Source organism: Monodon monoceros, unplaced genomic scaffold, assembly GCF_005190385.1.
Source record: "Monodon monoceros isolate NGI ecotype Baffin Bay Population unplaced genomic scaffold, NGI_Narwhal_1 Super_Scaffold_18, whole genome shotgun sequence".
NCBI lineage: Eukaryota > Metazoa > Chordata > Mammalia > Artiodactyla > Monodontidae > Monodon > Monodon monoceros.
The window spans coordinates 26,225,675-26,251,955 of NW_021703774.1; the positions used below are offsets into that span (position 1 = coordinate 26,225,675).

At 37.0% G+C, this 26,281-nt stretch overlaps 1 protein-coding gene across 1 annotated transcript in view; it reads right to left on the reverse strand.

Moving 5' to 3' along the window:
- CATSPERE (catsper channel auxiliary subunit epsilon) overlaps positions 1-26,281 on the reverse strand; it is a 220,738-nt gene that overhangs the window by 53,036 nt on the left and 141,421 nt on the right. Inside the window, exons 11-16 of the mRNA XM_029226890.1 lie at positions 12,754-12,812; positions 10,597-10,672; positions 6,829-6,881; positions 4,685-4,735; positions 4,254-4,287; positions 4,107-4,186 (exon numbers count right to left, since the gene is read on the reverse strand). Of these exons, the coding sequence (XP_029082723.1) occupies positions 4,107-4,186; positions 4,254-4,287; positions 4,685-4,735; positions 6,829-6,881; positions 10,597-10,672; positions 12,754-12,812 (353 nt within the window). The remainder of the gene's footprint in view (positions 1-4,106; positions 4,187-4,253; positions 4,288-4,684; positions 4,736-6,828; positions 6,882-10,596; positions 10,673-12,753; positions 12,813-26,281) is intronic.

Below are 26,281 nucleotides of genomic sequence, written 5' to 3' on the forward strand. Positions count from 1 at the left end.
AAAGACAATACACAAGTTAAATAAGTAAGATGTATAATTTGTTAGGTGGTAATAAATACCATGAACAAAAAAGACAGGTGAGGAGTGAAGGTGGTGCAGAGGCAGCTTATAATTTTAAATATGACAGTCAGCATAGGTCTCTTTAAGAAAGTGACATTTGGGCAAAGACTTGAAGGAAGTGAGAGAACAAACTAAGTGAACATCTGGGGAAAGAGCATTGCAGGCACAGCAAGCAGCAGGTACAATGGCCCTGAGGTGGGAATCTGCTTGGCTTACCTGAGGGACAATAAGGAGGCCAAGTGAGTAGAATGAAGTAAGTGAGGTGAAGCTCACCAGGAGAAAGGTAACAGGGACAGCAGATCACATAGAGCTTTGTAAATCAGAGGAACGACTTGGCTTCTACTCAGTGATTATACATTTTGAGCTTAGGAGTGATGTGTTCTAACCATTTAAAATGATTCATTGTTGCTGCTATAGAGATGCAAGGGTGGAAGCAGGAAGACCAACAGAAAGGCTATTTTAATAATCCAGGCAGGTAGTGATGGCTTGGATCAGGGTGGTAGCAGTTCAAGTGGTGACAAATAGTCAGATTCTGTAGGTATCTTGAAGATAGAGCCAATAGGATTTACTGATGTATTGAATGAAAGATATAAAAGAAAGAGTGGCTGGGGTGATTCCAAAGTTTGACCCAAACAGCCAGAAGGATAGGGTTGATATCAGTTGAAATGAGGAACGCTATTGATGGAGCAGATTTTGAGGGTAAGATCAGGGGTTCAGTTTTGAACAGGTTGTTTGATATATCTAGGCAATATCTAAGTAGAAAAGTGAGTTATGTATTCAACATCTATGTGGATTTATGGGTCTGGAGTTCAAGAGTTTTGCAGACACTGTTAGTGCTCACCAAATAACCCTGTGCCTGTTTACATTTTCTAGCCCGCCTTGGAGTTAGATTAGGGCTATGGCATTAGGTTCCAGATAATTGGATGTGGGTGGAAATGATGTAAACCAATTCTAGGCCCGAACCTTTAAGATATCCCAGGAAATCCTCTAGTCTTTTTTTTTTTCTTTCCAGTTTTCCCCTTTCATAGTGGTAGTCTAGGAGGCCATGTCAAGATGATGTAGGTACAAAATATGTCAGACTATGACATGAAAAAGGTTAAGCACAGAGATGTTAGGGTTTGTTACTGCAGCATAGCCTAGCCGTATTTGACTAATACAATGGAGGATATTCAGGCTGAAGATACAGTTTTGGGGTTTATCAATATATTGAGACATTCGAGTCCATGAGACTGGGTGACATCACTGAAAGAGAAAGTTGAAGTGGATAAAAGAAAAGAAAGCTTTGAGCCTTGGGGCATTCCAACATTAAGAAGTCATGGAGAAAAGGAGAAACTAAGAAATTAAGGAGGAGCTATCAGTGAGGTAGCAGGAAAAGTAGGAAAATGTGATATCCTGGAAACCCAATAAGGAAAATATTTCAAGTAGGAGGAAATAATCAACTGTCAATTCTTGTTAATGAGATCAAGTAAGATGAGACCTGAGAATTGACCACTGAGCTTAGCAATATGGAGGCCAAGGCCGTTGGTCACATGGGCTAGCAGTGCCAATGGAGTGGTGGGGGTAAAATTCGGACTGAGAAAGATTTGGGAGAGGATAGGAGAAGAGCTGGTGACAGTGAGTATAGTAGTGAGAGGGGTAGTGGGGTCAAGAGAGGGTTTTTGTTTTGGTTTAGTTTTTGGTTTTGGTGAGGGAAAGAATTGTATATTTGTATGATGATCCGGTAGACAGGGTAAAGTTGATGAAGCAGGAGAAAGAGGGGGCAGTTTCGGGAACAGTGGTTTTAATTAGGAAAGGGTGTGAGTATCCAGTTCACAAATGGAGGGACAGGCCTTAGATACCCATATACTTTACCTATGGTGACAGGAAGACAGACAGAGTTAATGGGCACAGATGCTTGAAGATGGATAGATAACAGTAGTAGAAGTTTGCAGAAAATCTCTCCTGATCGATATTACCTTTGAGTCATTCATCTTCCTCATTCTCTCTTTCCCTCAGCACTCACATCTATCAATTATCAAGCCCTGCCTGTTACTTTGAGTAATTTTCTCATAAGTGATTCCTCTTTTTTGTCTCTGTTGCTATCTCAGTCATTTGGGTTTTTTTTCCTCCCTGGACTACCACTACAGTTTACTACCTGGTCTCCTTACTTAGACATGTTTCCCTGAAATTCATCTTCTATACTTCTTACAGAGAGAACTAGGTAAAGCAAATATTTAATCATGCCACTCTACCATAAGAATGGATAGAAAGTCTTCCATGAGCTGGACTCTACCTAGCTAGTTTCCCAGCCTTTTCTCCTGATACATCATGCCTCACTATGTGCTCCGATAACATTATACCATTTGAACTATGAAATTTCTTCCTCTATCATTTTTGCTTGAAAGGCTTACTCAGTGGAGTTCCCTGTTACCTTCCCCACTTCTCCTTCTCTCCTCTGCCTTCAGCTAGATATTCACTATCATTTAAGACTCAGCGACTCAGCTCAAATGCTCTGGGAACACTTTCCAGAGCCCCTCTCCCTTCCATAGCTGAGTTGGATTCTTTTCTTTACAGTTTCAATACCAACTACCCATGTAATTCCTTTCTATTGTTCCATTTAGCATATCAGTTCATATATAATTTATCAGACTCTTGAGCTCTTGAGAGCAGAAATCCTGGGTTATTCATCTTTGAATTTCCAGTACCTAGCACAGTTATTGGTGCAAAGTAGGTGTTTAATAATGATGATATGAACTGAAGAGTGCACTTCTCTGGGAGAGAACATTGAGTTTTTTTTGTACCACTGGAGGATTAAGCACTAGATAAAACAAACAAACAAACAAAAAAAAACAAAGAAAAAAACTAGGTCTCAGTGAGGGAAGGAGTGCCTAGGGTGCCCAAGAAAAGAAGTGGCATGATTAGATGTCTAGAAGATTGAAACTACGGAAGATAGCAGATTAGCCTGATTGCTCAGAGAACCCATGACAGAGGGATTGTAGGAGGGTAACATAAGAGGGTTAGGGCAGAGTACAGAATCTTAGAACTGTCATGGATTACAAGTAGGGGGCAGTACGTGCTGGCAGAACCCTTCTGGATTCCAACAGGGAAAGCTCTGATGGCAAAACTAAATTGGAGTGCCTGATTCATTACTTCACACCTACCCACCCTAAGAGATCTCAGAAGCTGTCTTCAGCCCGAGGACCCCAAAAGCTGAAAGCATTGACTAAAATTTTGATGTTTTTCTCATAGGAATTTCACTTCCAGTAATTTATCCTCATGGCAGTAATTATCCTTTGCCATGAGGATAAATTTACTGGACAAATTTACTGGATAAATTATCCAGTAATTTATCCTCATAGCATATCTGGACTAATGTCCATACATGTACATAAATGGATATTCACCACAATTTTGTTTATAATAGCAAAAAAAAAAATTAGAAACCTAGGTCACTTGTCTCATACTTTTCTATATTTTTAATTTTGTAACAAGCTTTGTAACTTTTTTATAATCATAAATCTAGAATAAAGTCAGAGAAGCAAGCAAACTAGCACAAAATCACTTGGAAAAGCCTTCCTTGTAGCATTTTATTCATATTTTTATTATGAAACATTATTTATAAAAATTAAGTTAGAGATAATATTTTTGAAATCTCCCCATGTACTATCCCTTTTTAGTAATCTAGTTTCTCTCTTTGCGAGCATTCAGTTATTATTGGCACATGGAAAGAAATAGAAAGAGATAGTTCCTATAACAGGGAGGGGTGCTGGAGGTTGGGGAGAGATTTAGAGAGGATAAAGCAAGGGTTAGGAGACGGTCTGCATCCATGAGAGGAGTCTCAGCTCTCTTACCTACTTATGTCTCAGCTTCTAAATTGTAATCTCCCTCAACACGCAGGGACCATGGACCATCCAACTCTCCATAACTAGTACTGAAAACCTAGTGTTGCATATATTTGGGTGCTCAAAAATATTTATTATTAAATACATGATTAATTAAGCTTCTTTTCATACTTTTATTTTGAAACTTTCAAAATAAGTTAAAATTTTTAGTGAGAATATACTTACAGTTGAACCACAGGGTGAAACTTTTCTCTGAAATCAACTCTCAGTGGGCAGCCATATTTTTCCCAATTATATTTTACTCTCTAAAAAAGGAAAAATGTTTGGTTATTTTCTATATTTGGCTGATTGACAAAATTATAGTTCTCTTACCAAGTGTTTAGGTGGTCGATCCCTCAGATATGACCTGTAAAAAGACATTTTCATTACTTAGAATCTTTCCTCTTCACAAACTTAAAAATTAAAACCATTACTTTGTTTGGGTAAAGAGGTATCACAAAAGTCAAACAGATAACCATAATTACAAAATACTCCTAAAATATGTGGAGATTAAGCAACATACTTCTAAATAACACACGGATCAAAGACAAAATCTTAAGAGAAGTTAGAAAATATGTTCAACTAAATGAAAACACAACTTATCAAAATTTGTGAGGTGCAGCAAAATCAGTGCCTAGAGGTAAATTTATAGCAATAAATGTGTATATCAGAAAAGACTGATGATAATAGGAATAAATACTAACTGATTCTAGATTATTGATACTACATTAATATAAAACTCTATGTTAAAAAAGACTTCTTACTTTTCAATGATGTAAAAAAAATCATGCTGAAGGCATTCTTTTTTATCAAATCTACAAAAAATAAAACATAATGAAGTTGTAATATCATCATTCCTTACTTACTAGCACAAACATTTAACCATTTAACTCAGTGATTCTCGAACTCGAAAGTATCACAGAATCATCACTTATTGAATTAGAATCTTTGGGGTTGGTGTGTAGCCCTAGCATTTCTATTTTTAAAACTCAGCTTCACAAATGTTTCTGAAGGTACCAGAATTTGAAATATACTGATTTACCTCTTATATTTGATACATGTGAAAATTTGTAGAAAATCCATCAAAGTAAAGACAAATTTCTTTGGACTGTTTCATTCTTAATAATTTTTTAAAACACAGAGTTCTAATTGCTACTAGAGACTCAGTTGTGCAGGTAAGGATCTATTTTAAGAATTCACATAATTTCTAGTTAGGGTTTATGCAGACATAAGGCTATCATGGTCTATAAAATGATAGAAATTTTAGTAAGTTAAATTATTCATTTCACCATTTTTGCTGGCTGCTTCCAGTGTAACTCAGAAGGAACCCCAGTCACTGCTGTGTTTATATAGATATTGGAAGACTAGGACCACCTCCCACCCTGAATTCAAATTAGACCTCAAGAGATGCCCTCCTTCATTGACAACTCTCCTGTCAGAAGTATCATGGGCCCCATTGGTATCCTTTGCTGATTGTGAAAACTCAGGCCAACCACAACCTGAATCCAAGAAATTAGGGTCATTTTTAGAGTTCCAGAGCAGTGGGTCATTGACTAAGAGACCTGGAAAGAGGTCCTGAAATCTGTGTTTTCAGACATGCTCTCCAGGTGATTCTGGAGAGCAACCTAGTTTGACTATTGCTCTCTAAACCTTCCCAGAAATAGATTGACTCAAGCTGTTTTGCATCTCACTGAAGAAGGAAATCTTCATGCAGTGATACTGCATGCAGGGGTACTGGGAATTGATTTCGGTAACATATAACATTCGGTAACAATAACTGCTTAGAGCAGTTATTCTCAAATTTTAACGCCCCTACTAATCTTGGAAATTTTGTTAAAACAGAGATTCTGACTCAGCAGGTACGAGGCGAGGCCTGAGATTCTGCATTTCTAGTAACTTCCCAGGTGATACCACTGCTGGTCCATAGATTATACTCTAAGGAACAAGGATGTAGACCATCCCAGAAATAAGATGCTATAGGCTGTTTAAATCAGTTAGCCTTTGTGTTTTCTGGAAAAGGACTTAGGGAAATGCAAATTCCTTGCTGAATGAGATGGGAATATTTAATTATCTGTCTGGCAACTGATTTTAACAATTCACTACTCAAAAGATTATTAGAATGACAGATGAATAGACCTTTGTTTTGGATGCGAGCAAGCCACTTCATAAATAGATTCAGATAAGAGTCAATATTACCCCACCCTCACGCTAACCACAGGAAAGGAATTGCAATACATTTTTGTCTCCATTATACATCCCACCTCAGTTAAACAGATTTGTGTATGCTGACCTTTATTCTCTCCCATGCAGAAGAAAGAGCTGTGGATGACACAAGTTCCAGTGTGCTTCATTGTGAACCATAGTAAAAATCAATAAAAGTAACACCTTGGGATTCTCTGAAGGAAACACTGGTGGTTCTGTTAGGTTTGCTCTAAAAAACTTTCTCATGGAAAAAGGTGCAGGAAACTGAGGGTTCTCTCTTGTGGTTACAAGCAGTTCTCTGACAGAAATGAAATTATAACTGGTTTGAGTAGGATGGACAACAAAGGTAAGTTTTTCTCCCTCTCATTTCTCTGGAAATAAATTGTACACTGAAGAGCTGAGAGAGGTAATGCAAAGGATGGAAACTGGCTTATGAAAAGGGAAGGTAGAGAAAAATGCTAGTAATGGAGATAGAGGTTAAGTCTGTCTGATCCAAATGTAATATTTGAATATGATTCAAATGTAATATTTGACTTGGCAAAAAAGTTCAAACAAGTCTGGTTTGGACAAATTATCAACTTATAATGAATGGATTTCATATGGACATGTCAGTCATTGGGCTAATATTATCGCTAGTAATTACCATTTAGTTCACCATTCGTTTTTAAACATAAAAGTAAGACAAGTCAAATGCAAATATACTTGCCCTTTAACAGCAATGAATTTATTAGCATCACAGCCAACAGATATTTGGAACACCTAAAGTAAAGTAATTTAGGTGATGAGTTTAGTGGTTCTAATTCACATGATCTAAAATATTACTACAGCTAAAAGCAATTACATTTTAGATTTGAAATAACCTTTTAAATGTAGAGTTTTGTTATACTGCTCTGTGCTGTTTTCCTCCTTCTTCGATCACTTTTTTCTTTCTTTGCTTCCTTTCACCCTTACTGCTCACAAGGCCCAAAGGTTGGGTCTCTGCTTTCTTACTTCGATGTGATCTCTCACTACTACCTCTACAACCATGACTATCAACTCTGTAGTTCCAGCTTGCACCTGATTCACCCGGCAGGTTTCTCTAATAGTGAGTGGGCCAAAAAATTCGTCCAGGTTTTTCCGTAAGATGTTATGGAAACATGAATTTGACTTCTTTTTAGAGTCAGAGTCCTGGTTCTTCCTCAACTGGGATAAGCTACTTATATTTCTACCTGGCTCCAGGACACCTTACTCACTACTGTCTACCCTGCCCACCTCTCCAACCCCCACCCCAGGCTTTCTAATTGGGATTTAGATACTTGCCTTCTGTTTTAAACATGTCCTGTATGTTGCATATTTCCACAAGGCAAATCTAAAAACACCCTTGGAGATCAGGAGGGTGGGGTTAGAGAATGAAGTCCAGCCAAGCTTGATGGATTTAAAGAATTGCACCTGCTAAGTCAAGAGCTTTCAGTCTTCATTTGAAAGGCATGCTCCACAGCAGGAGTTCATGGATTTTATTTCTTGAACTATCTGATCTCACCCATAGGACCTGATTTGTTCTCTCAACAACTCTACCCACAGGCCTTGCTGTCCATCATTATTAAATCTTTTCCCATCAAATGTGTTTAGAAACATGTGTCTGCCCTTTATCTTTACTAAATTATCCATATAAGGTACATGGTTGGCTGAGATCCTCAAGTGTTTCATAGTTAGGACACACCATCACTTGATGATCTTATTTGTAACATCTCTTCTTTTATGGGTGTTAGTTCACAGAAATCATTCCTAGTCTCAGAATTAACAACCATGACTCAGATTAAAATACATGAGTTGACCTGCGGGTGGCTCTTGAACAGGAGCATGGGTACAGAATGTGGGAAGTATGGATAAGACTGTTTTGTCGGGTACCCACTGCTGGAGGGCTGACACATTTTCCTTGGGACAGGACACCTAACAGAGAAATTCTGACATATAGCCCAAATGAAAACAATGAATGTAGTAGTTTTCTTTATTTAATGTTATTCTCTTAAGTACAGAGACAGGCAAAACTGTTTCTGCCTTAGCTCAGAATCAGACACAGCGTATTCCCTCGAACTGGACAGAACAACTGAACTGAGACAGGAATTCTAAAGGCCTTCAACACAGAAATGTTGGTAGACAATATATTAGACAGAGTGTAGTCATCTCTCCCTGGGAAACTTCATCTTGGAAGGAATTACTAACACCCTCTGAGGACTGGTTTACTAGGGTGGCCTCATTGCATTCTGGTTCTTGGTGTACAGTTAAAAAACTGAGATGCAGCCCTGTTGGTGCTGTCAGTTCTATTTGCTGCTCTGCTGCAGGCTATGAAGACTAAGTAACAAAGACAGCAGGCTCATGTTCAAATGGCTCAGTTCATGGTCCATTTGGTCCAGCAGGTTTAACAAGGGCTTAACTTCATCCAACTAGAGAAGAAGTCTGTGGGCCCTCTGTCTATAATATTTATCCGGGAGGCCGATGACTTGCTTACCAGTGGGGATAGGAGCACAAAGAAGGGTCCCTGTGATTGAGAGCATACCTTGTAGTTGTGTACAGGTTTTTATTTTCTTGGCTAGCTAGAGGACCTACCTCCACAAGGCCACATTTTCCTGTTGCCAAAGGGCTATGGCATAGTCTATTATCTTCTACTATATGGCATACTCTCCATTCTATTTCAGTGGGTGGGTCAATACAAACTACCTGAAATGGGCACAGATGGTGGCTGGACTTGAACGGTCCATGTCTTGGGGTGTGCCAAGGAAGAAACCAGTAATATTAGATAATTACTCTGTGACAGGTACTGTTCTGGGCATTTTACACAAATAATCTTATTTAATACTCTCAACAAAGTAGATAACTACTGTGAGATGGATATTATATTTCCCCTTTTACAAATGAGGCAGCTGAGACTCAGAGTGTTTAGGAGCTTCTTGAAGCCAGTAGGTGGTAGAGCTTGGATTTGAACTCAGGTTAGGTTAACATGTTTTTGTAATGCCTGGGCTGGGCAGGATAGGGTGAATGAGGATCCCTAACAAATCTATAAATTAGACAGGAAAAAGATGGAGGAAACCACGGTGCTTCAGGAAGGCATCTTATATGGAATATGGTAGAGCAGTTGAGGAGCTGAAGATAGAAAATGCAGACCAAGGCTGGGGCAGAAACTCGCTAGGTTGCTGTTTTCTTCCTCCTCAGCAGATTAAGCTGGGTAGGCAGCATGGTGGGTAAATAGGGGGAGTGGTCCGTATGCACCTGCAGGCAATTTCCTGGGGAAGCAGTGTGTGTCAGCAGTGCTCAAGGATGGATCACATCTGCCTCAGTTCAAGGCTCCCTTTAAATTCATGGAACCTTGGGACTTTCCTGGTGGTCCAGTGGCTAAGACTACGTGCTCCCAGTGTAGGGGGCCTGGGTTTGGTCTCTGGTCAGGGAACTAGATCCCACATGTTGCAACTAAGAGTTCCCATGCCGCAACTGAAAAGATCCCACATGCTACGAAGATCCTGCACGCAGCGATGAAGATCCTGTGTGTTGCAACTGAGACCTGGTGTAGCCAAATAAATACATTTAAATTCATGGAACCTTGCCCTGGTAGGAAGAGGTTCTTGGTGCTGGGGTCCTGAAGAGCAGAGACTATGTCTCACTTAACTTTGAATTCTTCATGTAGGTATTCCCCATTGTGCTATGCCTGATATATAGTGGGCACTCAATATATGTTTATTGATTATTAGTTGGAATGAGAAGGAATAAAGAGAGGAGGCATCCCTCAGTGTGGAACAAAGACTCAAAGGAGGTGGTGGTGGCTGATTGCCTGAACACCCCACTGCTATATCACATTGCTGTGCTTTTGTATATGCCTCTTCCTGCTCAACTTCTACTTACTCTTCAACAATCATTTTATGCATCACCTTCTTTTCACCTTTCCCCTCCCAATCAAAATTGCTTACTTTGTTCTCTGGGCTATTTGGTAACTGTATATCTCACATTCTTTTACACTAGTTTATGTTTTCCCCTTTGGAAGGGACTCTTTTCATCTTTGTAACTCCCATTACTTAGCACACAGACTGAAACATAGAAACGTGGTAGGCACACAATAAAATTTTTGGAATGAAAAAATGATCCAATTTGTAAAATAAATAAACATAGCATAAATATGGATATGACTGGCAGTCTTCTCTGACAAACCATATCCAACTTTAGATGTTCTCATTAATTGCAGTTTTCCTCTACACAATTTTATTTATGTTCAAAAACTAATAATTTTACATCTTTGTAAGTGTTTATATTATGATGGTTAACTCATGGAAGGCAGTAATCTAATCTTTTTCCAAAGTAAAATTTTGGTCTCTCTACAGTGAAACATTACAAAATGTTGCTACATATTAGGGGGAGTGGTATTGAATGGAGTTAATACGTATTATTTAGTTTTACCACCCATGTATTATTGAAGTAAAATTTTCAGTCTTCTACCCATGTCACTTACCTTTTGGGATACTGGACACGTTTTTGCATGTTCACTAGGTCTAACGTGAACAAGCAGAAGACCTGTGTTCTGGTATCTAGGAGAAACAACACGTACAGGTGATTATAGAATCACAAGGGAGGTAGCCATGAGTGTGCCTTTGTGCAGAACAGATGAAAAGTCCCATTAACATGTTGTGATTGAACTGCCCCCCCCGCCACCCATGAGGAATTCTAGAGGCCTGGTGGTGGTGGTGGTGACGGTTCTCAGTTTCTGCTAAGGTGCATTGTGGTCATATCCTAAAGTCACTCCCAACTCATGGTATCCCATATTTTGGCCAGCATAGGATAGGCACAAAAGGAAATAAAAATGAGTTTCTATCAGCATTTCAAGCCCTCTGTTTCATTCACACCCTCAGTCTCCTGAGGATGGGGCTTTGCTGCTGACATCTTGCCCTGCTTCCTGACAGCATTACAAGGCCGTAGCCATTGCATAGGTTCCTTCTCTAGACTCTACAGACTTTTTCCTCCTATTGATAATGCTTTTGGAACAATAGATATTGTTATGAAGTTAGTTTTCTGAACCACATTATGCTGTATAATATGATCTGACTGGAAGCAAAAGGGAGATCAGACATAATGCCTTTGTAGATTATGAAATGCAAGTGAATAATTTTGTGCTCGGGCAAAATAGGAGGGCTCAAAAATTACAGAAGAAAAAAATTTGAAAGTATTATTCCTTCCCTGCCCCTAGTAAGGTTTTTACTTTTTGAAAAATTTGGGAAAAAAACCCCACAAACACACTAACCACAAACAAATGTTCTTTTCCTTCCAATATTCATTATATTTTAATATTTATCATATATTAGCTATAAAATGTACTAAATAAGTGAGGATACAAATAGCACATTTTTATATTTTTAAATCACTGTACCATATTTCATCAACTCTAAGATACATTTTTTATTTCCTTTAACACCTTTGAAAACAGGAAGCATCTTATAATTATGCCAGTTATGGCCTTTTTCCCCAAATTGATGGAAACTTTGAGTTGATATATTCAGTAATATAGTATAGAGCTGTAAGAAAAGGACACCAAAGTAAATATTGCATCTTCAATTTTCTACATAATTTTACTATAGGTAGATTTTTTTTTTTCTGCCATGGCTGATTTCAAAGCTTTTGGTATTTTTTCTCAAGTCTCAGGCTGACCTAAAGTATCCTGGACAATTTGATATATATTGTACAGCAATAGAATTTTGAGTAAATATCCACAAAATCAAAAATACCCAAAGGAACCCACAACATTCGAAGAATCAAGAGAAAAGTTGGTGAGTTAGGGAGGAAGGGATGTATTGAGCCTCTCTTGACTACTGTGTCTAAAGTAGCATTTTTCCTTACACTTCTCGGTCACTCTCTACTGCTTCTTTCTGCTTTATTTTTCTTAATAGCACCTATAATTATTTGGGACCATCTTGTTTATTTACTTGATTACTTGCTTCTTGTCTTCTCTCACTAGAGATATGTCTCACGACAGCAGTACTCTATCTTTCTTGTTCACCATGTGTTTTGAGCACCTAGAGTGCTTGGCATGGAGTGGGTATTCAAACTCATGTGGAGTAGCAACCTAAAGAAAAATGAACTTTTCCTTAGAAGAACAATGCTATCTTTCCAGAAAATATATTGAGTCGGGACATAATGATAACTTAATGCCTTAAGATACAATTCCATGTTGGTTACCTTCCTCCAGAAATTAAGTGTTTAGGTGGTACCTTATTCCAAGATTCAGAGATGGTGTTTTATCTGACTCTACTCATAATTAAAGACTTTTTGGGATTAGAGTTCTACTTTTTGCTTAAGGATAATATGTAAAGACTTCGGGATGGGAATGAATGATAAAAGGTGCTCAAAAATTATTGAATTAAGAAATAGCCTGGTGTTTTTTGCACCTTCAGTTGGATGAATAGCACCATCAGATAGGTCATGTTTTCATTTAATTAAAGGAGTATTTTACATTTTTATACAGAATACTATTTTCACATCTTTCCAGACATTTAAAGGAATTGAAATCTGGATATTTAAAAGGATATGAGGTCATTTAAATAAAAGAATACATATAAATCAGTAACCTGAATAGCATATTTAATATTGAGTAGGCTCTTTTAAAAGTCTTACTTACTGCAACTTGAAATAATCATCTACTGCCTCATAATTTATATTCTGAGAAAATGTTACTGTCTGAAAAAGAAAATAAAAAAGTTTATGTAAAGTAGGAAAATTGGGAATGGGGACAATGGATACTTTCAAGACAGATTTAAATCTTTCTTTAGGTAAGAAAAATAATATATTTAGCACTTTTTTTTCTAATTTCTTTTCTATCTCAGAAACATCAATTATGTAGATATTAGATTTACTTTGTTACATTTCCTTATTTTACTTTTAATTTTATATTATCATAGTTCTTTTATTTATACTGCTTCTCTTTCCCTCCTCAGTTGACTTTTGTTGCAATATTCTTATTTTTATTTTTAATTTATATCAGCATAGCAAACTTTTCACTTTCTTCTGTTTTCTAATAACCTGTCTCTGGACCTTTTAATTTCTTCTTTGATGTTTTCAAATCACTATAAAATCATATTGTCTGTAATTGTTGAGACTATGGGGAATTATTTGCCAGAATCTTTCTTCTGTTGTTTTTGAGTAATTTCTTAAAATGCCCATTTGCCTTTTGCATATTTCTTGCTATTTTCCTCCCTCCAGGCCATGTTTCATCTCAATTTGCAGAATTCTGTATGGTTGCGATTATCTCAGGGTAAAGCCATTTACAGAACATATATGATTATAGAGGCAGAAAATTATAAACCCCACATTTTTTTTTTTTTTCGGTACGCGGGCCTCTCACTGTTGTGGCCTCTCCCGTTGCGGAGCACAGGCTCCGGACGTGCAGGCTCAGCGGCCATGGCTCACGGGCTCAGCCATTCCGCGGCACGTGGGATCTTCCCGGACCAGGGCACGAACCCGTGTCCCCTGCATCGGCAGGCGGACTCTCAACCACTGTGCCACCAGGGAAGTCCAAAACCCCACATTTTTAAAGTATGGTAGCTAGCTACAATTTTTATACCCCTAAATTATTTTTTTGGTAGTTCTTTGTTATAAATATATAAATATATATATAAACATATGTATAACTATTCTATATATAAATATATATATAATATAAATATTCTATAAATAAATATGCTATATATCTCTAGATCTTTATATATAATATAAATATATGTATATATGTGTGTGTGTGTATATGTATATATATATATATATATATATATATATATATATATGTTGATCTCCAGAGAGAGATCAATTGTGAGGATTGGCTAATCTGTTGTGATGAGAACAGAGACTCTGTGGCTCTAAAACTCCTTAGTAAAAAGTTTAATTTCCAAAACAAATTTTATTTACTTGTATGCTGGATGCTAAGTGATATGACATAAAATATGCAATCTTTTATGATAAAGTTGAAGGCTGTGAATGTCATCACATTAAAAATAAATCTAGTTTCATGTTCAAGGAAAGGAATTATCAAATTTACTCCTGTATTCTCTTGTATGCCATGCTTTTCTTCATATGTAATCTTAAAAATAACTTTACAAGAAATTTGCCAGAGACAGAAATGAATGAACAGTAAAGATGACAGTTAAAAACTCATGGGGAAACAGACCAATCACAAGCACTGAAATTGAAACTGTGATTAAAAATCTTCCAACAAACAAAAGTTCATGACCAGATGGCTTCACAGGCGAATTCTATCAAACATTTAGAGAAGAGCTAACACCTATCCTTCTCAAACTCTTCCAAAATATAGCAGAGGGCGGACCACTCCCAAACGCATTCTATGAGGCCACAATCACCCTGACACCAAATGAGACAAAGAAGTCACAAAAAAGAAAATTACAGGCCAACAACACTGATGAACATAGATGCAGAAATCCTCAACAAATACTAGCAAACAGAATCCAACAGCACATTGAAAGATTCACACACCATGATCAAGTGGGTTTTATCCCAGGAATGCAAGGATTCTTCAATATACACAAATCAATCAGTGTTATAAACCATATTAAAAAACTGAAGGAGAAAAACCATATGATCACCTCAATAGATGCAGAAAAAGCTTTCAACAAAATTCAACACCCAATTATGATAAAAACCCTCCAGAAAGTAGGCATAGAGGGAACTTACCTCAATGTAATAAAGGCCATATATGACAAACCCACAGGCAACATCGTCCTCAATGGTGAAAAACTGAAACCATTTCCACTAAGATCAGGAACAACACAAGGTGACCCCCGTAACCACTTTTATTCAACATAGTTTTGGAATTTTTAGCCACAGCAACCAGAGAAGAAAAAGAGATAAAAGGAATCCAAATCAGAAAAGAAGAAGTAAAACTGTCACTGTTTGCAGATGACATGATACTCTACATAGAGAATCCTAAAGATGCTACCAGAAAACTACTAGAGCTAATCAATGAATTTGGTAAAGTAGCAGGATATAAAATTAAGGCACAGAAATCTCTTGCATTCCTATGCAGTAATGATGAAAAACCTGAAAGAGAAATTAAGGAAACACTCCCATTTACCATTGCAACAAAAAGAATAAAATACCTAGGAATAAATATACGTAAGGAGACAAAAGACCTGTATGCAGAAAACTATAAGACACTTATGAAAGAAATTAAAGGTGATACAAAACAGATGGAAGGATATACCATGTTCTTGGGTTGGAAGAATCAACATTGTGAAAATGACTATACTACCCAAATCAATCTATAGATTCAGTGTAATCCCCATCAAATTAGCAATGGCATTTTTCACAGAACTAGAACAAAAAATATCACAATTTGTATAGAAACACAAAAGACCCTGAATAGCCAAAGCAATCTTGAGAAAGAAATATGGAACTGGAGGAATCAGGCTCCCTGGCTTCAGACTATACTACAAAGTGACAGTCATCAAGACAGTGTGGTACTGGCACAAAAACAGAACTATAGATCAATGGAACAGGATAGAAAGCCCAGAGATAAACCCAAACACACACGGTCACCTTATCTTTGATAAAGGAGGCAAGAATATACGGTGGAGAAAAGACAGCCTCTTCAATAAGTGGTGCTGGGAAAACTGGACAGCTACATGCAAAAGAATGAAATTAGAACACTCCCTAACACCATACACAAAAATAAACTCAAAATGGGTTAAAGACCTAAATGTAAGGCCAGACACTATAAAACTCTTAGAGGAAAACATAGGCAGAACACTTTATGACATAAATCACAGCAAGATCCTGTCTGACCCACCTCCTAGAGAAATGGAAATAAACCCCAAAATAAACAAATGGGACCTAATGAAACGTACTAGCTTTTGCACAGCAAAGAAAACCATAAACAAGACGAAAAGGCAACCCTCAGAATGGGAGAAAATATTTGCAAATGAAGCAACTGACAAAGGATTAATCTCCAAAATTTACAAGCAGCTCATGCAGCTCAATATCAAAAAAACAAATAACCACATCCAAAATTGGACAGAAGGCCTAAACAGACATTTCTCCAAAGAAGATATACAAATTGTCAACAAACACATGAAAGGATGCTCAACATCACTAATCATTAAAGAAATGCAAATCAAAACTACAATGAGGTATCACCTCACACCAGTCAGAATAGCCATCATCAAAACATCTACAAACAATAAATGCAGGAGAGGGTGTGGAGAAAAGGGAACCCTCTTGCACTGTTGGTGGGAATGTAAATTGATATAGCCACTATGGAGAACAATATGGAGGTTCCTTAAAAAACTAAAAATAGAACTATCATACGACCCAGCAATCCCATTACTGGGCATATACCCTGAGAAAACCATAATTCAAAAAGAGTCATGTGGGAATAAAGATGCAGACCTACTAGAGAATGGATGTGAGGACATGGAGAGGGGGAAGGGTAAGCTGGAACAAAGTGAGAGAGTGGTAGTGTATATATGGACATATATACACTGCCAAATGTAAAATAGATAGCTAGTGGGAAGCAGTCGCATAGCACAGGGAGATCCGCTTTGTGCTTTGTGACCAGCTAGAAGGGTGGGATAGGGAGGGTGTGAGGGAGAGAGATGCAAGAGGGAAGAGATATGGGGATATATATATATATGTATAATTGATTCACTTTGTTATAAAGCAGAAACTAACACAGCATTGTAAAGCAATTATACTCCAATAAAAATGTTTAAAGAAACAACAAAAACAAAACAAAACAAAAAGAGTCATGTACCACAATGTTCATTGCAGCTCTATTTACAGTAGCCAGGATATGGATGCAGCCTAAGTGTCCATCGACAGATGAATGGATAAAGAAGATGTGGCACATATATACAATGGAATATTACTCAGCCATATAAAGAAACGAAATTGAGTTATTTGTAGTGAGGTGGATGGACCTAGAGTCTGTCATACAGAATGAAGTAAGTCAGAAAGAGAAAAACAAATACCTTATGCTAACACCTATATATGGAATCTAAAAAAAATTAAAAATGGTTCTGAAGAACCTAGGGGCAGGACAGGAATAAAGATGCAGATGTAGAGAATGGACTTGACACAGGGAAGGGGAAGGGTAAACTGAGACGAAGTGAGAGAGTGGCATGGACATATGTACACTACCAAATGTAAAATGGATAGCTTGTGGGAAGCAGCCACATAGCACAGGGAGATCAGCTTGGTGTTTTGTGTCCACCTAGGGGGTGGGATAAGGAGGGTGGGATAGAGACACAAGAGGGAGGAGATATGGGGATATATGTATATGTATAGCTGACTCACTTTGTTATACAGCCGAAACTAATTCACCATTGCAAAGCAATTATACTCCAATAAAGATGTTTAAAAAAAAAGACTCATGGGGAATAGATTAAGAAAGTTTAACATATGATTAATCAACATTACAGAAGAAGAGAAGATAGAGAAGAGGCATAGACAATATTTGCAAGATACCTGATGAATACAGTGTTTTAGAGATGTATGAGGCCCAAGAAATCCCAAACAAAGAAAGAAGTAAAGAAACCTGCATTTAGACACCTCATAGTGAAAGTGAAGGAAGTAAAGAATAAAATCTTAAAAGCAGCCAGAGGGATAGGTGTTAAAATTTCAAGTGACTTCTCAATGGCAACAATGGAAGCCAAAAACCAATAGAATAATATTTTTAATGCTGTTTAAGAAAATCATCACCAAACTAGATTTCTATATCTGGAGAAAATATTTTTCAAGAACAAAAATGAAATATAGATGTTTTCAGATGAACAAAAATTGAGTATATAATCACCAGTAGCCTCTCACTAAAAGAAATGTTAAGGAATGTACCTAAATCAGAAGGAAAGGAATACAAGATGCAAGCACCTCTGATAGAAAGGAAAAAAGATAAAGATAGGGTAAATACACATTGCTGTATAAAATAGTAATAATACTGCCTAATAGTGAATCTATGAATTCAATTACATGTGAGCTGGGGAAAGAATAAAGTTTTTACTTAAATTTAGTCTTGTATAAATTAAACATTCAGGTTATAATTTCAAAGGAAAACTGACTAGAAATACAAACAGAATGTATAACTGTTGAACCAGTGGAAGGGGGAAAATGGAATGATAAAAAGTATGCAACTAAACCTAAAGAGGCAAGAAACTAGAGGAAAAAACATGGAAAGAATGGGAAAATAAAAGTACAAAGCAAGATGGAAGGCAAAACCTCAAAAATATTATTAATTGCAATAAGTGTAAATAGACTAAATGTTCCAATTAAATGACAAAGATTTTCAGACTAGACAAAAATAACAAAAATTTAAAAACTCAAATATATGGTGCTTATAGGAAACATAGCTAAAACATAAGGCAATAGAAAGATTGAAATTAAAAGGGTAGAAATTGTATGGAAATATTAAGTAAAAGAAAACCTGATATGGCTATATTAAATATGAAACAAAGTAGACTTGAAAGCAAAAAGTATTACTACAGAGAAAGATCGTCATTTCATAATGTTTAAAGTTTCAATTCATCAAGAAGAGAATTTAAAAACTTGAATGCATCTAATAATATGTTTTCAAATATATAAAGTAAAAATTGGCAATCAGATTGAAAATGATGCCAGATAAAAATCTGGATCTTCACAAAAAATGAAGAGCACTGGAAATGATAAATATGTGTATAAATATAAAATGCCTTTTTATTATTTAAATCTCTTTTAAAAGATAATTGATTATTTAAAGCAACAAAAATAGCAATTCATTGTAAGGTTTATAAAATATGTAGAAGTAAAAGGTATGGCAACAATAGTACAAAAGCTGTGTGAAGGAATATAGAAGTATACTGCTATAAGGTTATTATACTATAAATGAAATGATACAATATGGAGGGCAAACAGATAAGTTACAGATGTGTACAATAAACCCTACAGCATCCAATAAAAAACCAAAATGAATAAGGAATAGCTAAAAAAGCCAACAAAGATGCAAAATGGAATCATATAAAAATAATCAAAAAGAAGGCAGAGAAAGTGGAAAACAATTTTAAAAACAGAAGGGACAAATAGAAAGCAAATAGTTAAATGGTAGATTTAAACCCAACAATACCAAAAAAAAAAAAATCACATTGAATGTACCCAATAAAAAGGCAAAAATGTTCAGAATAGATAAATAAGTAAGATCCAACTTAAAATAAATTGAAAGACACAAATGATTTTCCATACTAAAAGGATGGAAAAAAAAAGATATGTTGTGCTAACATTAATCTAAAGAAGGCTGGAATGGCTATATTAATATCACACAACATAGATTTCAGAGCAAAAACTATCTCCAGAGTAAAAGGCATCATGTTTTAAAGTGCACATGAAACACTTACCAAAATAGACTATATTTATAGCTATAAAACAATTCTCTATAAATTTAAAGGGATTCAAATAAAAAATATCTTTTCTTACTATAATAGTATTTATTTAGAAATCAGTAACAGAGAGCTATCTGGAAAATCACTGTCCTTCTATATAACCCATAAGTCAAAGAAGAAATCACAAAGAAAATGAGAATGTATTTTGAACTGAATGAAAATGAAACCACAAAATATCAAAATTTGGGTATACAGCTAAAGCAGTTCTTTTTTTTTTAAATTGTGGTAACATTGGTTTATAACATTATATGTTTCATGTATACATTGTGAAAAATAGACTTCTGTATACACTACAGCATGTTCACCACCAAAAGTTTAGTTTCAATATGCCAGTGTACAGTTGACCACCTTTACCCATTCTGCCCTCCCCCTACACATCTTCTTCTCTGGTAACTCTAATCTGTTCTCTGTATCTATGTTTAGTTTGGTTTGGTTGTTTATTTTAGGTTTTTAAATATATATATTCCACATGTAAGTGAAATCATATGGTATTTGTCTTTCTCTATCTGATTCATTTCTCATAATTTCCTCAAGCTCCATTCATATTGTCCTAAATGGCAACATTTCTCCTTTTTTCATGGCTGAGCAGTATTTTATTGTTTATACATGTTTTTTTCCCACGGTTTTTTCATGGTGCTTGATGAGTTTTTTCTCTGCCTGAGAATTTGAAGTAGTGAACACCAAACACCTCTCTTCTTTAGGTAGAGCTTTTTTTTTTTAACTTGATTTTGACAATTCGATAGATTGGTAATTACGGCCTTTCTTTTGTTTTTTGGAAGGTGGTGCTATTGCACAAGTTTTTGGTTTTCTAACGTGAGCTGCCTCTGGCTATGTTTAAGAATCGGCATTTTCCACCCACCTCTGCCTCTCCTGGAGGTGTCACCCTATGCTCTAGTTGTCACTGCTTGTGCCTCCAGGGTCACTGGTGCCTTGCTGTGGCTGCTGGTCTTGCTGCTGTTGCTTGTGTTGCCACCTGGAGTACTGCGTTGGTGTGGCCTCCACTAAGTCTGGAGTTGCCTGAGTTATAGGAACTGCTGCTGTGAGGGGAGGGGGAAGAGAGGGAGGTAGCCACAGTCATGGGCACCTCTGCCACATCTGGAGTTGTTGAGTTTTGGCACACTGCCTCTGTGGGTGGTGGAAGGCTCAAGTGGAAGGTACCTCTAGCTGGAGAGACAGGGTCACAAGCCATGCTGCTGCTGCTGGCCATTTCCCTGTGGCAGTGGGCACCGCTGTAGCAAGAAGTTCGGAGTCATGTGTGCCACCTCCCCATTGCAGCCAGCAGACTCAGCCACTGCAGCTGGAGGCTGGGATTACTGGTATAGCCTCTGTTCTTCCTCCAGTCCACCTCCTCTACGTGTTCCAGTCCACCCACATTTAGATGTACACATGTGTGTCCTGGTGTGTTAGAGGCACCTTTGTTGAGTTATGGATTTTTACTGGTTGTAAATTGAAGGGGAGAGACAAAGAGAGTGTCTCATGCCACTATGATACTGATGTCACTCCTCTAACTAAAGTAGTTATTAGAGAAAAATTTATAGCATTAAAGTCCACATTAGAAAAGAAGAAAGGTCTTAAGTGAATGATTTAAGCTTCCATATTCAGAAACTGTAAGAAGAGAAACAAATTAAACCCAAAGTAAGTGGCAGAAAGGAAATAATAAAAAATAAATAATTTTGGGACTTCACTTGTGGTACAGTGGATAAGACTCCACGCTCCCAATGCAGGGGGACCGCCTTCAATCCCTGGTCAGGGAACTAGCTTCCATGTACATGCTGAAACTAAGAGTTTGCATGCCACAACTAAGGAGCCCGCCTGCCACAACTAAGACCCAGTGCAACCAAATAAATAAATACTAAAAAAAAAAGAAACTCAAGGAGTGGTGCTACAAGGTTAAAAAAAGTCATTTTATCAATAAAATCAAAAATAGAAAATCATTACAGAAAGTCAATAAAACCAAAAGCTGATTCTTTGAGAAAATCAATACAGTTGTTAAGCTCCAGCCAGGCTGACTGGGTAAAAAGGAGAGAAGAAACAAATCAAGAATATCAAGAATGAGAAAGTGGATATCACTACAAATTCTACAGACACTAAAAGGATAATAAGGAGATATTATGAATACCTTGTGCCTATAAATTTGACAAGATAGATGAAATGGACAATTCCTTGAAAGATAAAAACTACTAAAATTCACTCAAGAATAAGCAGATAACCCAAATATCCCTATATCAATTTAAAAGATTGAAGTTGTAATTAAAAACATACAAAAAACATCAGGTCAGAGGTCTTCACTGGCGAATTCTACCAAACATTAAAGAAGAAATAATACAATTTATACATCAATTTTTCTATAAAATAGAGAAGGAGGACCTCTCCCCAAAACATCTTAAGAGGTCAGCATTGTTGATACCATAAGCAGAAAAAGACATTACAGGAAAACTATAGACTAATAACTGTCATGAACTAATAACCCACATGAAGCAAAACTTCTTAACAATATTTTAGCAAATTGAATCCAATGTTATATGAAGATAAAACATTATGACCAAGTGGGATTATTCTAGCAGTGAAAATAAATTATTGGAATTCACCATATTAACAGATTAAAAAACATGGTCATTTCAATAGATGCTGAAAAAGCATTTTATGGAATCCAGTATCTATAAATGACAGAAACTCAGCAAATTAGGAATAGAGGGGGCCTTCATCATCCTAGTAAAGGGCACATATTAAAACCCTCGAGGTAACATCATAATTGTGAAAGACTGAATAATTTCTTTCTGATTGAGAACAAGGCAAAGATCTCCACTCTCATTTCTTCTAATCACCACTGCACTGGAGGTTCAAGATGGTGCAAAAAAGAAAGGAAAAGAAAGTCACATATATTGGAAAGGAAAACTGTATGTGTACACAGATGACATGATCACCTATGTAGAAACTAGGGAATTTACAAAAAAAGCCACTTGAAATAATAACCGAGTTTAGCAAAGCTGTGGGATACATCATTGATACATAAAATAAATTATATTACTATATACTAGCAATGAAAAATCAGAATGATACCATTTATAATAGCACCAAAATATGAAATACTTTAAAAATATGAAATACTTAGGGATAATCTGACCAAAAATGGACAAACTTGTACACTAAAAAGAAGAATATATTTGGAGTACTTACACAACCTGATTTCAAGAATTATAAAGGTACAGTAATCAAGACATTGTGTTACTGACATCAAGATAGACATATAAGTTAATGGAACAGAATTCAGAAATAGATTCCCACATATATGGCCAGTTGATTTTTTACAAACGTGCCAAGACAATTCAATGGGGGGAGGATAGTCTTTTCAACAAACACTTTTGGAAGAGCTGGCTTCAGATTAAAAAAAGAAAAGTATCTTGACCTTTACCTCACAGTGCATGCAAACATTAATTTGAAGTAGATCATAGACCTTAAAGTAAGAGCTAAACTATAAAACTTCTAGAAGGAAAAATGAGGAAAGTTTAGTGACCTTGAGTTTGGAAAGATTTCTTAATTACAACCCAAAGTAAAACTATAAAAGAGAAAATCAATAAATTGGACTTCATCAAAATAAATAAAACACATTTTCAAAAGACATTGTTTTGAAAATGAAAACACAAGCCACAGACTAGGAGAAAATATTTGCAAAACACGTATCCAACAATGAATTTATATCTAGAGTTTATAAAAAACTCTTACTACTTAATTTTAAGAAGACAATCCCTTAAAGTTGGGCTTACAAGTTGAACAGACACTTCACCAGAGAAGATCTACAAATAGAAAATAAGCACTTGAAACAGTGCTCAGTATCATTAGTTACTAGAAAAGCATCAGGGAAATGTTAATTAAAACCACAATGAGATATCACTATATATTAACTAAAATAAGTAAAACTAAAAAATCCAAAACAAAACAATAACAACAACAAAACCAAAACACAGATCACACCAACTGTTAGCAAAAATGTGTGAAGCAAGTAAAACTACCGGTGGCGGGGCTTCGCTGGTGGCGCAGTGGTTGGGAGTCCGCCTGCCGGTGCGGGGGACGCGAGTTCGGGCCCTGGTCTGGGAGGATCCCACATGCCGCAGAGCAGCTGGGCCCGTGCGTCACAGCTGCTGAGCCTGCGCTCTAGAGCCCGTGTGCCGCAGCTACTGAGGCCTGCATGCCTGGAGCCCGCACGCCACGGCGAGGAGTAGCCCCCACTCGTCGCAACTAGAGAGGGCCGTGCACAGCAGCGGAGACCCAACGCAGACAAAAATAAATAATAATAAAAAAGACTGATATTGCTTTTTAAAAAAACACTACTGGTGGCAATGTAGAATGGTACAAAAAATTTGGAATACAAATTAGCAGTTTGTAAAAAATTAAACATACATCTACTTATGATCCAGCCAGTCTGTTCCAATGTATTTACTCAGGAGAAATGAAAGCATAGGTCAACACAAAGAGTTGTACACAAATGTTCATAGACATTTTACTCGTAATATCCCTAAACTGGAATCAATCCAAATGTTCATAAACAAATGTGGTTAGACAAATTGTGGTGTATCCATATCATGGAATATTACCCAACAACAAAAGGGAGCAAACTATTAATGACCACAATGTAATAGATAAACCACAAAATGATTATACTGAAAGAAAGCAGAAAACATATTGTACAGTTCCATTTATGTAAAATTCTAGAAAAAGTAAACTAACCTATACTGATAGCAATCAGATCAGTGATTGCCTAGCGATGGGGAATAGAAGGAGGAATGGATTACTAAGGAGCATGAGGAAATTTTGGGGGGTGATGGACATGTACATTAGTTTGATTTTGGCTATTATTTCATGGGTATATACATATGTCAAATTGTACACTTCAATGTATGCATTTTATCGTATACCAATCACATCAATAAAGCTCTTTAAAAAGACAATTTGAGAGAATGAAAAAAATATTCAATGAGAAAAAGGCACCCAACCTAATAGAAAAAGTGACAAAAATTGGAATTTCACAGAAATGGGAATCCAAAAGCCAATAAATATATGAAAAATTATTCAACCTCATTAATAAGAAGAGAACAGCAAACAAAATATAATACACACACATTCATCAGGCAAAAATTAAAGTTTGACTGTACCAGTTATTGGCAAGTATATGAGTCTACTAGGGTTGTCATATCAAGATACCACAGACTGGGTGGCTTAGACAACAGAAGTTTGTTTTCTCATATTTTTGGAAACTGGAAAGTCTAAGATCAAAGTGCCAGTAGATAGATCTCATTCTGAGGCCTCTTCTCTTGGTTTACAGGTGACTGCCATCTTGCTATATGCTGACATGGCCTCCTTTGTGCATGCAGGAAGAGAGAGAAAGAGACAAGCTCTCTGGTGCCTCTTCTTATAATGACACTAATCCCATTAGACTAGGGCCCACCTTCACAAACTCATCTAACCCTAATTATTTTTCAAAGTCCCCATCTCCAAATACCATCACTTTGGAAGTTAGGGCTTCAACATATGAATTTGGGGAGACACAAACATTTAGCCCATAACTGCAATGATGTGGAGCAGCAGGATCTTTCAAACAGTGTTGGGGGTGTAAATTGTTTTAACTGTTAAAGTTCACCCTACACATACTCTATGTGCTGGTTATTAACCTATTGTCTTTCGGCTCCAAACCCACTATTCTATACGCAGAATTTTTTTTTTTTTTTTTTTTTTTGCGGTATGCGGGCCTCTCACTGCTGTGGCCTCACCCATTGTGGAGCACAGGCTCCGGACGCACAGGCTCAGCGGCCATGGCTCATGGGCCCAGCCGCTCCGCAGCATGTGGGATCTTCCCGGACCGGGACACGAACCGGCGTCCCCTGCATTGGCAGGCAGACTCTCAACCACTGCACCACCAGGGAAGCCCTATAAGCAGCTTTTTGGTGCAGGGTTTGAGATTCTGTAAATCACATTTTTTCCTTTGTTAGTTGGCTCTCTTTTAGATATTGCAAATACGGGGTACTGGAGAGCATCTAGAAGATAAGGATAGGAGAAAATATGCTACTTCTTGTTTTTCTCATTATTCCTGTCAGTGTCAACCTGGCAACTCTTCATCCTGGCAGTAGCAGTTGGTAAAGGAACTGACAAGTGAGAAACACACTCCCAGAACAAGCTTCTCTCATGACCCCCCTTTGAGGTACAAGCACTAGCTGGCTGGCACCTGTTTCAGAGACTAGAGTTTCAGCAGCACCAGCACCAGTCATATTGCCTCCTTCTCAGAGATCTGGGTCCCAGATCTTTGGAGTCCCTTCCTTGGAGCTTCTGAGATGACATACCAGGTGAGCAGTACCCTCTCCTTCAAGGTGTAGGTTCTAGGTCTGTGGAACACTTCCCCTAACTTTCTAGTTTGTAACAACCCAAATTTCTTCCCTCTGTTCCCTCTATTCTAGCCCTAGAGGTGGAACAGTCACTTCTTGTAGTTACTAGCTCTGTGTAATCTCAGTGTTCCTTTTTTTCTTTTCATTTCTCTCATATATCCAGTTCTACTAATTCCCTATATTGATTTACCTCTGTTAAGACAATTGGTTTGATTTCTGTTTTTCTGGCCAGTGGCTTACTGCTATGGTCCTTGGTATGGAAATAGTATCAAGAAACCAACCCACAAAGATGGAATCCTGGGATTGACTTCATTGTGTCCTTGGCCTTGAACACAGTATTAATCTCTTTGCCAATGGGAGA